Below are 16,088 nucleotides of genomic sequence, written 5' to 3' on the forward strand. Positions count from 1 at the left end.
TCTAATCCTTTCCAGACCACTCTATCTGACCAGGCCCCTGGAATCCTCTCACCTCACTGCTTTACGACTTTATCGCACATTCCACTATGGTGTACTTGTTTGTTATCTGTTCCCTGGTGGCTCAGACGGTAAAGCGCCCGCCTACAATGAGGAAGACCAGGGTTCAATCCCTGGGTCGGGATGATCTCTTGAAAAAGGAAATGGCAACCCACTCCAGTATTCTTGCCTGGAAAATTCGATGCACGGAGGAGCCTGGTAGGCTACAGTCCATGGGGTCGCAAAGAATCGGACACGACTGAGCGACTTCACTTTCACTTTTTCACCCACTTTAAACTGGATAACACGAAAGTAAATGTGATGAGAGCCTTGCAGCCCTATTAGCAAATCATAAATTTAAGCATAAATTTATAAAAGAGAGAGTCCAAACGGCATGTATTTAGAAAACGTTTTAAACGGTTACCTTTAAAGAGAAAAAAATGGACCCTTACACAGCTTGGACGGCCGAACGCCTGGCACCTCTCGGAACTACCCGCCTTTCCCAGCTCCGGAACCGTCCACGGCTCCGCACACAAGGCCCTCCCTCCCGCCCGCCCGGCCCCGCGTCAGCCCAGCGCCAGCCCAGCGCTCGGCCCAAGCCACCTCCGCGTTCGCGTAGTTCCAGTCTCACCCACCTAAGCGCCCCCGAGCTCCGCGCCTCTCGCCCTAGGAGCTCGTTAAACTCACACAGACGCCTTCGGCGGCCCCTCAACCTACCCCTCAATACTCGCAGACCCGCTTCTTACCCGGCTCCTCACTCACCCCTCTACTCTGCACAGCCGGACCCGCCAAAATTCCAACTCCTCTCCGCCCCTGCTTCTGACGTCAGACGCACGCCTCCTCGCGCCTGTACGATTGGCTACTTCAGAGCTCTGGGCGGAAACGACCTCAAGGGGGCGGGGAGGTGACCGTTGCGTTTAGCAATCAGATTGGCTCACGTGACCGGCGCCCTTTTGGGGGGGTGGGGGGCAGGGGAACTTCCGGTCGGTGAAGTCCTAGGCTTCTCCGGTTAAGTCTTCCGGCGTCGGGAAGTAGATGTGTCTTTTTGTGTCCTGACACTTTCTGGGACTGACTGTGTCATCCGATTCTGAGCCTCGTTTTCTCTTCCTGCGAGGTGGAGGGTAACTCTTGATGCCGACAAGCCTAGACATTGAGGCTTAGACCGCGGAACCCATTGCAAACTTTCCCCCTGCCCTCACCGATTGCCGGTGGCTGCGTTGCCTGTATACAGATGTGGTTGATTATTTCTTTTAGTTGATTATTTTACAATCTTGTGTTGATATAATTGGACTAAAAAGTCTGGTCCACTTTTACCTCTGTCTTATCTTGGGGAAGTAATATCATCATCGTCTGTAAAATGAGAAGGAAAGACTAGGTCACATTCTTTAACACAGTAGAAACCACTGTTTCTAGAGGAGTGCGTGCTCCTTAGACTTTGGCAATTGCGTCAGAGTTGGGAGTAAATGTTTTCTACTTCTTCCCATCAAAATGTCAGCATCTGAAGACAAGGGACTGTATCTTCTTCATGGTCCTATCTCTTCCTCTCTCTCCTCTTGCTTGTACCTGGCACACACGAAATGTTTACAGAGAGAAAATGTTGAGAGCATTGCCTCCTTAGCAAATCACTTAGCTTTGGAGGGCTCATTTTTTTTCGTCTCTAGAGTGCTGATGAAAGCAATACCTGGGTTAGGCGGTTTCAGGAAGGATCAAATGAGAATTTCCAGTACATTTTTACACACTGGTTATCAGTCATAGCAGAGACATTACTTTGCCAACAAAGGTCCATCTAGTCAAGGCTATGGTTTTTCCTGTGGTCATGTATGGATGTGAGTGTTGGGCTGTGAAGAAGGCTGAGCGCCGAAGAATTGATGCTTTTGAATTGTGGTGTTGGAGAAGACTCTTGAGAGTCCCTTGGACTGCAAGGAGATCCAACCAGTCCATTCTGAAGGAGATCAGCCCTGGGATTTCTTTGGAAGGACTGATGCTAAAGCTGAAACTCCAATACTTTGGCCACCTCATGTGAAGAGTTGACTCATTGGAAAAGACTGATGCTGGGAGGGATTGGGGGTAGGAGGAGAAGGGGACGACAGAGGATGAGATGGCTGGATGGCATCACTGACTCGATGGACGTGAGTCTGAGTGAACTCCGGGAGTTGGTGATAGATACGGAGGCCTGGCATGCTGCGATTCATGGGGTTGCAAAGAGTCAGACACGACTGAGCGACTGATCTGATCTGATCTATCAGTCATAATCACTTAATGCTTCTTTTGGGCAAGGGTGGGCAAAGACGTCTAATTTGGGAGATGTGATCTATGCATAAAAGACAAATTACATAAGGTGACTGCTGCTACTGCTGCTGCCAAGTCGCTTCAATTGTGTCCGACTCTGTGCGACCCCATAGACGGCAGCCCACCAGGCTCCCCCGTTCCTGGCATTCTCCAGGCAAGAACACTGGAGTGGGTTGCCATTTCCTTCTCCAATGGATGAAAGTGAAAGTGAAGTTGCTCAGTCGTGTTCGACTCTTAGCAACCCCATGGACTGCAGCCCACCAGGCTTTCCATCCATGGAGTTTTCCAGGCGAGAGTACTGGAGTGGGGTGCCATCGCCTTCTCTGAACATAAGGTGACTAGGGGGCACCAATTTTGCTGAAGAGGTGAAAGAGTAGGTGAGGTCAAAACATTTTTTTTTTAAGTTGGTAAATCAAAGTGTGTGGCAGATGATAAATACCAAGTCAAGAACTTTATTCTGTAAGTGTTAAAAGGACCATGTTTGAGCAGGTGGGGGAGGAAGGTCCAAGAGCTAGATAGGGGAAGGTGTGGCTAAGTGCTTAGGCTCTGGAGTTAAGACGGTGTGATTTTTAACTGCCACATACTAACTATGCAGCCTTGGCTAAATTAGTTAACCTCTCTGAGCGCCAACTTACCCACCTACAAAACAAGAACAATCATAGTTATTTCACAGGGAATTCATGACAAAAATTTAAAAATTTGCAGTGTGCCCAGCACATGTAAGTAAGCATTAAATGTGTATTAACTTTTATTCTTACTACTTTATCAAGCAATGCTTAGGATGATTAAGCTAACAAAGATAGGTGCTCAGGAATTGGATATACCAGAAACTGGAGGCAAAGAAGCTCCATAGGAGATCGTGAGAGTCTCAGACTTTGAGAGCTGAAGGGAAGAGAAGAATGGGAAATATGTTATGAAGGAAATTTACCTGCTTTGGTAACTAACCAAAGGAAAGTTGTCTTTGGCAGGAAGAAGAGAGGATGATCGCCACATTAGCAATAGCTGGGAGACCAGCAGAATTATAGAGGCAGAATTTGGTTTACACAGTGTAGACATGGTGAGTTCAGCCTGAGGTGATGGTGTGGAGGTTTCAGCACTACCTTTAGGTTTGTGACCCAAGCCAAGGGGACATATCAGGGCTTCAAGTGTAGGTTTATTGAGTTCTCTAGAGATTTTAGAAGCAGAGTATCTTAGAGTATGTTTCTGGGGGTTAACATGCCAGATGATAGGCCCAGCAGAAAGCAGTGCTATTCAAAATCAGATCTAGGAGTAACGGCCAGTTTCCATAGCACCCCTGTCACCTGCCTGTAGGCATCTGTTTACACATGCCTTCATGTCTCATGCTTCATGGTACCGAATACTCTCGAGTCTTATCCCAAACTTGGATTTGTCCAGCTATCTGGACAAAACTCTTTACTGAAAAAAATATTATCCTTCCTCAGATGTAACACTCTACTGAGAGATGAATGACCCCTCTGAGAAAGAGGAACCCCAACCTCTAGTTTTCCTAATAGAATATTGTCTCTGTTGCCCAAATAAATGTCTGTTGCTTTTCAAACTATCTAGAGGTTACTTTAAGCAATAGGGTATGTTCTCCATCTCTACTGATGTTTTACAAGAGAAGCTAATAAACTCTCTAGCCTTGCTGGTTTTAATTAATTCATAAGAACATTCAACACATTGCTTCCTTGGTTTTTGCTGAGTTAACTACAATATATACTTTATGTATGTGGAATAAATGTTACCCATGATTATGGATCCATATATTTAAAGGACAAAATTGCTACATAAACAGTGAGAGTTCCTGAGCCAGTATTTTTTTTTGTATTATACTTCATATCTTTGTAATTATTTGGCTAGAAAAGAAGAACACCTATGGTATTCGGTGATGACTAGCATCTTCACAATGAGAACATAATGTTCCTTCAATAATTTTTAAAATGACAAACTCTGGAAGTCAAAAGATACCAAAGAGGATATAAAATTATTTCTACTTTTTGCCCTTCATACCAAAGCAGTTTTGGTACCTTTCCTTCTTTCATGGAAACATTTGAATATTGGTTCATATACTTGATTCCTGTTACACTTAATGCTGCAACTGGCTGTTATGTCAGCTTTCTTCCATTGAACTAATGATAGCATAATGAATCTGATACCTCATTAAAACCAATTCCAACAGAGTCTGTTCATTATGGGTCAGATGAAATTGTTAGGCAGTTTTTACCAGAATCTTGATTGTATGATGTACACAATATATGTGTATTCATATTAATCATATATAGTTCAAAGGTTTTTTCATTTTTTAAGAAAATACTTATTTTTTAGAGTAACTTTAGGATTACAGAAAAATTGAGTGGAAAGAATAGAGTTCCCACATAGCCCCTTGCACAATTTTATTATTAACATCCTGCTTTAGTATCAGACTTTTTGTTACAACCAATGAGCCAATATTGGCACATTATTATTATTAACTAAAGTCTATAGTTACCCTGAACATTCATTGGAAGGACTGATGCTGAAGCTCCAATACTTTGGCCACTTGATGTGAAGAGCTGACTCACTGGAAAAGACCCTGATGCTGGGAAAGATTGAAGGCAGAAGGAGGAGGGGGCAGCAGAGGATAAGATGGTTAGATACCATCACCAACTTGATGGACATGAACTTGAGCAAATTCTGGGAGATAATGGAGGACAGAGAAGCCTGGTGTGCTACAGTCCATGGGATTCTACGTCCGGCAAAGAACTGGACATGACTTAGCAAATGAACAATGATGACATAGTTTACATTAAGATTCCCTCTTTATGTTATACATTTGATAGGTTTTGACAAGAGGTATCCACCATCAGTATTATCCAGAATAGTTTTATTGCCCTAAACATCATCTGTGCTCTTACTATTCATTCCTCCTTCCATCTAACCCCTGGTAACCACTGATTTTTTTTTTTTTTTTACTATACTTACAGTTTTGCTTTTTCCAGAGTGTTACACAGCTCAAAGCATACAGTATGTAGTCATTTCAGAATAGTTTCTTTCACTTGACAATATGCAATTAAGGTTCCTCCATGTCTTTTTGTGGTTAGATACTAGCTTATTTCTTTTTATTAATACCACTGAATAGTATTCTGTCATATGGATATGATATCCATAGTTTGACTACCCATTTACCTTTTGAAGGACATCTTGGTTTCTTCCAAGTTTTGGCAGTTATGAGTAAAACTATTACAAACATTCAGGTGCAAGTTTTGTGTGGATGTAACTTTTCAGTTCATCTGGGTAAATAGCAAGGATTGTGTGCTTAGTTTTGCAACAAATTGCTGAACTGTCTTCCAAAGTACCATTCGGCAGTTCCACCAGCAATGAATTCCTGTTGTTCCACATACTCCCCAGGTGAATTTGGTGGTGGTATTGTTTTGAATTAGTAGCCATTCTAATAAGTATGTGATGGTATCTTGCTGGAATTTCCAATCCCCTAATGACATATGGGCTTCTCAGTGGTAAAGAATCTGCTTGCAATGCAGGAGACCCGGGTTCAATCCCTGGGTCTGGAAGATCCCCTGGGGAAGGGCACAGCAACCCACTCCAGTATTCGTGCGTGGGAAATCCCATGGACAGAGACGCCTGGGGGGCTACAGTCTATGGGGTTGCAAAGAGTCGGACACAACTGAGCTACTAACACTTTCACTTTCAACGACATAAGATGTTTAGCATCCTTTCAGTATTTGCCAACTGTACATCTTTGGTGAGGTATGTATTATCTCACTTCCCTTTAAAAAATTGGGCTGTTTCCTTATTGTTGCATTTTAAGAATTTTCATACCAGTCCTTTTTCGGATATATGTTTTGTAAAGATGTATTCCTGGTCTGTGGCTTGAGTTAGTTTTTGTGAAAGGTGTAAGGTCTGTGTCTAGAATCTTTTTCTCGCATTTGGATATTGTGCCAGCATTTCAGCATTTGTTGAAAATACTGTCTTTTCTCTATGGAATTGCTTTTGCTTCTTTGTCAAAGACTAGTGGACTCTCTGGGTCTATTTCTGGGCTCTCTACTCTGTTCCATTCATGTATTTATCTACTCTTTCACCAGTACCACCCTGCTTTTTACTGTAGTTTTATAGTAAGTCTTGAAGTTACTGTCATCGTCCAACTGTTCTCACTCAATACTGTGTTGGCTATTCTGGATATTTTGCTTTATTAATAGCCACAAAATAATTTGGGATTTTAATTGGAATTACTTGGAATCTGTAGATCAGGTTGGGGCAGTCTTCACAATATTGAGTCTCCTGTACAAGAACATGGAGTATCTCTCCATTTATTTAGTTCTTTGTCTTTCATCAGATCTTATACATATTTTACTAGATTTATAACTAAGCATTTCATTTTGGGATATTAATGTAGATGTTAAGAGTGTTTTAATTTCAAGTTCCACTTGTTCATAGTGTATTGATATTGGTAATATGTGTTTCTTCTTAATTAACATGACTAGAGGTTTATCAGTTTTATTGATTGTTTCAAAGAACCAGCTTTGGTTTCATCGATTTTCTCTAATGATTTCTTGGTTTAAATTTCACTGATTTTTGGTCTCATTTTTTCCCATTATTTTCTTCTGCTTATTTTGTGTTTAACTTGCCATTCTTTTTATAGTTTTATTTTCAAAAAAGCTTTAGTTATTGATGTTAGATTGATCATCTTTTCCACTTATGCATTCAGTGCTACACATTTCCAGTGCTTTCATTTCATCCCCAAATTTTGATGCTATATTTTATTCCATTTAGTTTATATTTAAACTTTTCTTGAGACTTCATTAGGCATGTATTTACAGAGTGTATTTAATCTCCAAGTGTTTTGAGAGTTTCTAGGTATCTTTGTTACTGATTTCTAGTTTAGTTCCATTGTGGCATGAGAACACACTGTGTATAATTTCTGTTGTTTAAAATTTTTAAAGCTGTTTTATGGCTTGGATGTGAGCCTAAGAAGAATGTGTATTCTGTCATATATAGAATATGAAGTTAGATCTAGTTGACTGATGCTGTTCAAGTCAACTATGTTAATGATTTTTTTGGCCTGTTAGGTCTGTTAATCACCAATAGAAGGATTTTGAAGTCTCCAACTACACTAGTGGATTCATGTTTTTCCCCTTACAGTTTTATCAGCTTTTGCCTTATGTATTTTGATGCTGTCTTTAGGTACATATATAACAGAGATTGTATGTCTTCTTAGAGAATTGATTCCTTCATCATTTCATAATGGCCCTTTATCCCTGATAATTTTCCTTGCTTTGAGTCTTTGTCTGAAATTAATATAGCTACGCCATCTTTTTTTGATTATATGTTCAGTCCATCTTTTTACACTTAATGTGTATGTGTCTGTATATTCAAAGTGGGTTTCTTGTATGTAGCATATAGGTGAGTCTTGTTTTTATTCATTCTCAAAGTTTGTTTTTTAACTGGTGTATTTAGACCAACGATGTTTAAATTGATTCTTGGTAATTGGATTAATATCTATCTCATTTTTACTGTTTCCTATTCATTGCCCTTGTTCTTGGTTTCTTCTGTTATCTTTCAATCTATTCTGACTTTTCTGGTTTTAATGCAGCATTTAAGTTACTCCATTTTCTCTCTTCTCTTCAGTTCAGGTCAGTTGCTCAGTCGTGTCTGACTCTTTGCAATCCCATGGACTGCAGCACACCAAGCTTCCCTGTCTTTCACCAACTCCCGGAGCTTACTCAAACTCATGTCCATAGAGTCAGTGATGCCATCCAACCATCTCATCCTCTGTTGTCCCCTTCTTCTCTCACCTTCAAGTTTTCCCAGCATCAGGGTCTTTTCTAATGAGTCAGCTCTTCGCATCAGGTGGCCAAAGGACTGGAGTTTCAGATTCAGCATCAGTACTTCCAATGAATATTCAGGACTGATTTCCTTTAGGATGGATTGGTTGGATCTCCTTGCTATCCAAGGGACTCTCAAGAGTCTTCTCCAACATCACAGTTCAAAAGCATCAATTCTTCAGTGCTCAGCTTTCTTTATAGTCCAACTCTCACATCCATACATGACTACTAGAAAAACCATAGCCTTGACTAGATGGACCTTTGTTGGCAAAGTAACGTCTCTGCTTTTTAATATGCTAGGTTGGCCGTAACTTTTCTTCCAAGGAGCAAGCGTCTTAATTTCATGGCTGCAGTCACTCACCATCTGCAGTCATTTTTGGAGCCCCCAAAATAAAGTCTTTCAATTTCCATTGTTTCTCCATCTATTTCCCATGAAGTGATGGGACCAGATGCCATGATCTTAGTTTTCTTAATGTTGAGTTTTGAGGCAACTTTTTCACTCTCCTCTTTCACGTTCATCAAGAGGCTCTTTAGTAGTTCTTCACTTTCTGCCATAAGGGTGGTGTCATCTGCATCAGTTCAGTTGAGTTCAGTCACTCAGTCATGTCTGACTCTTTGGGACCCCATGAACTGCAGCACGCCAGGCCTCCCTGTCAATCACCAACTCCCGGAGTTCACTGAGACTCATGTGCATCAAGTCGGTGATGCCATCCAGCCATCTCATCCTCTGTCATCCCCTTCTCCTCCTGCCCCCAATCCCTCCCAGCATTGGAGTCTTTTCCAATGAGTCAACTCCTTGCATGAGGTGGCCAAAGTATTGGAGTTTCAGCTTTAGCATCATTCCTTCCAAAGAACACCCAGGACTGATCTCCTTTAGAATGGACTGGTTGGATCTCTTTGCAGTCCAAGGGACTCGCAAGTCTTCTCCAACACCACAGTTCAAAAGCATCAATTCTGCATTTAGCTTTCTTCACAGTCCAACTCTCACATCTATACATGACCACTGGAAAAACCATAGCCTTGACCAGACGGACCTTTGTTGGCAAAGTAATATCTCTGCTTTTGAATATGCTATCTAGGTTGGTCATAACTTTCCTTCCAAGGAGTAAGCGTCTTTTAATTTCATGGTTGCAGTCACCATCTGTAGTGATTTTGGAGCCCCCCAAAATAAAGTCTGACAGTTTCCACTGTTTCCCCATCTATATGCCATGAAGTGATGGGACCAGATGCCATGATCTTAGTTTTCTGAATGTGAGCTTTAAGCCAACTTTTTCCTCTCCTCTTTCACTTTCATCAAGAGGCTTTTTAGTTCCTCTTCACTTTCTGCCATAAGGGTGGTGTCATCTGCATATCTGAGGTTATTGATATTTCTCCTGGCAATCTTGATTCCAGCTTGGGCTTCATCCAGTCCAGCATTTCACATGATGTACTCTGCATATAAATTAAATAAGCAGGATGACAATATACAGCCTTGATGTACTCCTTTCCCTATTTGGAAACAGTCTGTTGTTCCATGTCCAATTCTAACTGTTCCTTCCTGACCTGCATACAGATTTCTCAAGAGGCAGTTCAGGTGGTCTGGTATTCCCATCTCTTTCAGAATTTTCCACAGTTTATTGTGATCCACACAGTCAAAGGCTTTGGCGTAGTCAATAAAGCAGAAGTAGATGTTTTTCTGGAACTCTCTTGCTTTTTCGATGATCCAATGGATGTTGGCAATTTGGTCTCTGGTTCCTCTGCCTTTTCTAAATCCAGCTTGAACATCTGGAAGTTCACGGTTCATGTACTGTTAAAGCCTGGCTTCAGAATTTTAAGCATTACTCTGCTAGCATGTGGCACCCCACTCCAGTACTCTTTCCTGGAAAATCCCATGGACGGAGGAGCCTGGTAGGCTGCAGTCCATGGGGTCGCTAAGAGTCGGATACAACTGAGCTACTTCACTTTCACTTTTCACTTTCATGCATTGGAGAAAGAAATGGTAACCCACTCCAGTATTCTTGCCTGGAGAATCCCAGGGATGGGGGGAGCCTGGTAGGCTGCCGTCTATGGGGTCACACAGAGTCGGACATGACTGAAGTGACTTAGCAGCAGCAGCTGCTAGCATGTGAGATGAGTGCAATTGTGTAGTAGTTTGAATATTCTTTGGCATTGCCTTTCTTTGCGATTGGAATGAAAACTGACCTTTTCCAGTCCTGTGGCCACTGCTGAGTTTTCCAGATTTGTTGGCATATTGAGTGCAGCACTTTCACAGCATCATCTTTTAGGATCTGAAACAGCTCAACTGGAATTCCATCACGTCCACTAGCTTTGTTGGTAGTGATGCTTCCTAAGGCCCACTTGACTTCACTCTTTAGACTTCATGATTGGGGGCAGGAGGAGAAGGGGACGACAGAGGATGAGATGGCTGGATGGCATCACTGACTCGATGGACATGAGTTTGAGTGAACTCTGGGAGTTGGTGACGGACAGGGAGGCCTGGAGTGCTGCAATTCATGGGGTCACAAAGAGTTGGACACGACTGAGCGACTGAACTGAACTGAACTGAAAAACCCCATGGACAGTTCATGGTATTCTTCAGGCCAAAATACTGGAGTGGGTAGCCTTTCCCTTCTCCAGGGGATCTTCCCAACCCAGGGATCGAACCAAAGTGTCCTGTATTGCAGGCGAATTCTTTACCAACTGAGCCACAAGGGAAGCCCATTCTTCTCTTAGCACATCAATTATACTTCTAAAACTTTTTTTTGCAAGGGGGAGGGTGCCCTAAAGTTTGCAATATACATTGACTACTAATCCAAGTTCACTTTCAAAGAATACTATACCACGTCATGGGTAGGGAAAATACCTTGTAACAGAGATTCCCCAATTCTTCATTCCTTCCCTTAAAATATTATTGTCATTTATTTCATTTATCCATTAAATAATCATGAAATACATGTAGCTATTGTTACTCTGAAGAAACCATTGTCTGTTAATTAAGAATAAGAAAAATAAATGACTTTATCTTCATGTATTCTTTCTCTTGGGGCTTCCCAGGTGGTCAGTGGTAAAGAATCAGCCTGCCAGTGCAGGAGACATGGGTTCAATCTCTAGGTTGGGAAGATCCCCTGCATAAGGGAAGGGCAATCCACTCCAGTATTCTTGCCTGGGGAATCCCATGGACAGAAGAGCCTGGTGGGCTACAGTCCATAGGGTCACAAAGAGACGCAACTTAGCGACTAAAACAACATTGTCTAATGCTCTTTTTTTCTTATGCAGATCAGAGTTTCTGGTCTATATAATTTTCCTTTTCTCTGATGAACTTTTAACATTTCTTGCAAAGCTGGTCTACTGGCAACAGATTCCATCTGCCTACTTCTCCTTCACTTTTGAAGGATGATTTTCATACACACAGAATTCCAGGTTGGTGGTTTTTCACTCTCAGCTTTCTTGATTGTATGGTTGCTGAAGAGAGGTCTCATATATGTCTTATCCTTGCTCCTCTACAGGTAAGATTTTTTCCCTTCTGGCTTCTTTCAAAAAAATTTTGTTTGGTTTTGAATTTCTGCCTTTTGCACATGATATACTTAAGTGAAGATTTCTGGGGCATTTATCTCAAGTCATGTTCTCTGAGTTTCCTATATCTGTGGTTTGTGCCTGTAATTAGTTTTTGAAAATCTTCAGCCATTATTACTTCAGACATTCCTTTGTCCCCTTCTCTCCTACCTGGTATTCTCACTGTACATTTGTTATGCTTTTTATAACTATCTCACATTTCTTGGATATTGTATTTCTTAATTTCTTGTTCCATTTGCTTTTCAGTTTTGGAAGTTTCTCATGACATTTCTTCAAGCTTACCGAGTCTTTCCTCAGCCATGGTCAGTCTTCTGATAAGCCCATCATAGGCATTCTTCATTTCTGTTACAGGATTTTTGATTTCTAGTGTTTCCTTTTGACTTTTTCTTAAGAGTTTCCATCTCTCTGCTTATATTACCCCTCTGTTCCTGCATATTGTCATTTTCTTCCATTAGAGCCTATAGGATATTAATTGCAGTTGCTTTAAATTCACATTCTTATTATGTCTGAGTTTGGTTATGATGCCTTCTCTATCTTTACAAACTGTGTGGGTTTTTTTTTTTTTTGTCTTTCAGTTCAGTTCAGTTCAGTCGATCAGTCATATCCGACTCTTTGCAACACCATGAACTGCAGCACACCAGGCCTCCCTGTCCATCACCCACTCCCAGAGTTCACCCAAACCCATGTCCTTTGAGTCAGTGATGTCATCCAGCCATCTCATCCTCCGTCATCCCCTTCTCCTCCCGCCCCCAATCCCTCCCAGCATCAGAGTCTTTTCCAATCAGTCAACTCTTCACATGAGGTTAAACTCCGAAGTATTGGAGTTTCAGCTTTAGCATCAGTCCTTCCAATGAACACCAAGGACTGATCTCCTTCAGGATGGACTGGTTGGATCTCCTTGCAGTCCAAGGGACTCTCAAGAGTCTTCTCCAATACCACAGTTCAAAAGCATCGATTTTGTCTTTAGTATGCTTTTTAATTTTTTGTTGAACACTGAACATGATGTACTAGGTGAAAAAGAGCTACAGTAAACTGGCCTTTAGTTTGCGCTCGTTTGTTATCTGGTGAGGAGCTGGGCCATGTTTGTTGTTTGCTGCAGCTGTAAGTGTCATATGCTAAAATTTCCTCTGGTGTTCGCTTTTGTCTCCAGGTTTCCTTACAGACTTCTTCTTAGATAAAGTTTAAGACTGTGCAATTCTTTCTGTTGTAACCCACTGTTATTATATATGAGCCCTGTTGATGTGATGGTGAGGTGTAGTGGGGAGGGGACGCATTCTATAGGTCTATGATCACTCTTTTTTGTGAGACTGTGCCTCTGGGCAGTGACCTTTACAAGTATTTTCCCTCCTCCTCTGGTGAGAATAATAAGGCTAGAGGGGACAGAAGTTAGGTATATCTGTTTACCCAGGTTTCTTAGGCTCTGATAACTTCCCAGCAAGTTAGGCTCAGGTGAAAGAGTTTCCCTTGAGGGCAGGCCTTCTTAAGAAGAGCAGAATGTTCTGGTGTCTTTTTGAATGTCTACTTTCCCCCTCTCCCTGCTGCAATTATAGGGGAGTTTTTTTCTAATCTTTACTGTGAGAATCTGGTAGGGCTTGTGGAAGTAAAATTCACAAAAGTTCAGGGGTGCCCCCAAGACTCTGCTCCCTCTAGAGTTTTTAACTTTTGAGTTCATCCATGTGAGACTTTAGCAATTCTTCAATAATAGCTTTAAGTTTTTCTGCTTAGGTACTTGCTCTTACCGTGGTTTCTGCTTCTGAGACCTTGGTCCTCTAATCAGTGATGCTCTATGCCTGCCTGTCTGTCCAATTTGGGAACAGAGGTTTGCCCTGTGGCCTCAGATCTCTGAAGGATTTAAAAAGCATTGATGACTTTAAGTTTGCTCAGTTTTTCTTCTTATTGTAAGGATAGGAGTGATCATGTCCAAACTCCTTACATACCAGACCAGATCAAAATTACTTTTACATGTAATATCTGAAGACTGAATTTTGTAAAATTATTACATGTGACATTTGCATTTGCTCATGAAGGAGATCAGCCCTGGGATTTCTTTGGAAGGAATGATGCTAAAGCTGAAACTCCAGTACTTTGGCCACCTCATGCGAAGAGTTGACTCATTGGAAAAGACTCTGATGCTGGGAGGGATTGGGGGCAGGAGGAGAAGGGGACGACAGAGGATGAGATGGCTGGATGGCATCAGTGACTCGATGGACGTGAGTTTCAGTGAACTCCGGGAGTTGGTGATGGACAGGGAGGCCTGGCGTGCTGTGATTCATGGGGTCGCAAAGAGTCAGACACAACTGAGCGACTGATCTGATCTGATCTGATTCATATTTCTTCACAGTTCCCATCTTTCTATTATTCCCATTAAGCCACACAAGGCTACAGCATGGCTAAAATTCCAATGAGGTATATGGTAACCTAGAACAAGACCTTTGAAGATGAAATTAATGGAACAAGACATGTGCAGATTTTACAAGTTGTTTACCAAACTGTTTGAGTCCCCCAAACAATAGCCTTAATTTAACTTCACCATATGAACTTGCCTTCACCTGCAGTCCTAATTACCAAGGAAACAATTTGATGCCAGACTTAATAAGCACATTCACACTGTTACTTCCCATTGGGATCAGATTAATATTTTTACTTGAACAAAGCAAAAGGGTATTGCCAGTAACTTAAGGGTGGAACCATTTGGTTTGTTTTCTATTTAGGATACTATAGAAATTTATCTACTCCAATATAAAATAATAAGGAAAAATATTTTAAACTAGAAACTATAAATAAGAAATTAAAAATTTAATAGTTATTTTAGAAATGTCTTAAACAAACATTCTCTGTGGGGTCAGGTAGGGGACTCTAAATTACTATTGAATTTGTGCAATGTGTTCTATTGTAATGAAGCTGTAATTACCTGTTTTAATTCCTGTTTAAAAAAAAAAAATATATATATATATACATATATACACACACACAAGTCAGGTTTGTCTAGGAGAAAGTCTTAGGACAAAGCCAAACAGAAGAGATTTTAAACTTTTCTCTTAAATGTTTTAGTATATAGATACATAAGGACATTAATAACTTCTAAGCATGGCCCAATATTAGCTCATCTTGGTAAACTATATTTATAAAGTATGGCAAAGCCCTATCTTTCCATCTTCCTAGAAAGAACAATTTCTAATTCAAACAACACTTACTGGTCTCTAATAAAGAGATTTTGCTTATATTCATGGAATTAACAAGACAGATCTGAATAAGTATTAAATTTATGTGAAGCTGAATACAGAAAACACATCCTGTGAAATTAGCTAACCATATATGAACAATGTGTAAGACTCATAAGCAAAATTTTGCGGTAACTATTTTTGTGACTATGAATATAGAGCCTGGTCCAGGAAGAAAATTGATAGCCATTCTTTTTAGACATTCATAAACTATCTACTCTATAGTAGATAACATGTACCTTCATCACAAGGGAAGGAAAAGGGGACTTCACACTGTGGATGGTTACATGAAATCCAGTAAACCTACTGTATCTGCTTTGTGTAGGCCAGTAGTTTTTCACTTGTCCTGATGATCAAGTAAAAGCTCACAGGGCTCATCTGAAAAGAGCCACATCATAACTTTGGTGCTGTGCTTGAAATAAAACTGTAAGATATATACACAACCCCAAACAGATCTGTCTTAAATGGATAAAGAAAGATAACAATTTATTTAAAAATACTTCAAAAACACTTTTCTCGACTAAATCTGTGATGACTTCATTTTTCCTGCCTCCTTAGAAGGTTCTAATCAGTGAGGTTCTAATCTAATCTAATCTTACTACCGCCTTTACTCCATCCACAATGTCACACGCTCATTACCTGCATGAACAGTTCAGTGTTCACATCAACTAAATATTAAAAACAACGAGCCTATTAGAAGAGTGGTACGCTAAAGATTCTATTTTGCGAATTAAGGAAATGTGCCCCAAAATGTCCTTTATAGAACATGATTTTTCTTTCTCCTAAAATAAAAATAATGAGCCAAAATAGTTGCATGAAACAAATGACACAAAAGTACAACTCTTGGAGGAAAAAAAAATGAGATTTACCAACAGCTTGGGGGAGGTAAAAGGTCAACACTTAAATGATACAGTCCGTAACATGAATCAGTAGTGTATCTATGTCAGGCAGAACTTCTCCACATTTGGGGCAAGAATGAATTGGAATATTTTGTTGCTGCTGCAGCCAGTTTCTATCCTCGGCTCCTGGGAAGAAGCATTAAATGAAATGTTAATCCATTCCTTCCATAGTGCAAGCAGTTTTTAATAACAGATGGTTAATTTTAATGTTCAGGTAAACTTTGTAATCAATACCTCGTGGGAAAGGAATACAGGTTTTTCAGTCTTTAACT

At 40.8% G+C, this 16,088-nt stretch overlaps 2 protein-coding genes across 13 annotated transcripts in view; both read right to left on the reverse strand.

Moving 5' to 3' along the window:
- MCM10 (minichromosome maintenance 10 replication initiation factor) overlaps positions 1 to 889 on the reverse strand; it is a 36,783-nt gene extending 35,894 nt beyond the window's left edge. For 2 of the 8 annotated variants that reach the window (XM_027559915.1, XM_027559920.1), the window contains exon 1: positions 672 to 823. The gene's annotated coding sequence lies outside the window, so the exon portion shown is untranslated. Of the gene's footprint in view, positions 1 to 460; positions 563 to 671 lie in introns of those variants that run through there. The other 6 variants (XM_027559916.1, XM_027559922.1, XM_027559917.1 and 3 more) reach the window with 6 other exon arrangements.
- A 13,586-nt stretch (positions 890 to 14,475) lies between these two features.
- The window catches only part of OPTN (optineurin), a 40,278-nt gene continuing 38,665 nt past the window's right edge, over positions 14,476 to 16,088 (reverse strand). For 4 of the 5 annotated variants that reach the window (XM_027559923.1, XM_027559924.1, XM_027559925.1 and 1 more), the window contains one exon: positions 14,478 to 15,942. In XM_027559923.1, coding sequence (XP_027415724.1) covers positions 15,818 to 15,942 — 125 coding nt within the window. In that variant the 3' untranslated portion in view covers positions 14,478 to 15,817. Of the gene's footprint in view, positions 15,943 to 16,088 lie in introns of all 5 variants that reach the window. The other variant, XM_027559928.1, reaches the window with a different exon arrangement.

Source organism: Bos indicus x Bos taurus, chromosome 13 (assembly GCF_003369695.1).
Source record: "Bos indicus x Bos taurus breed Angus x Brahman F1 hybrid chromosome 13, Bos_hybrid_MaternalHap_v2.0, whole genome shotgun sequence".
NCBI classification, from domain to species: domain Eukaryota; kingdom Metazoa; phylum Chordata; class Mammalia; order Artiodactyla; family Bovidae; genus Bos; species Bos indicus x Bos taurus.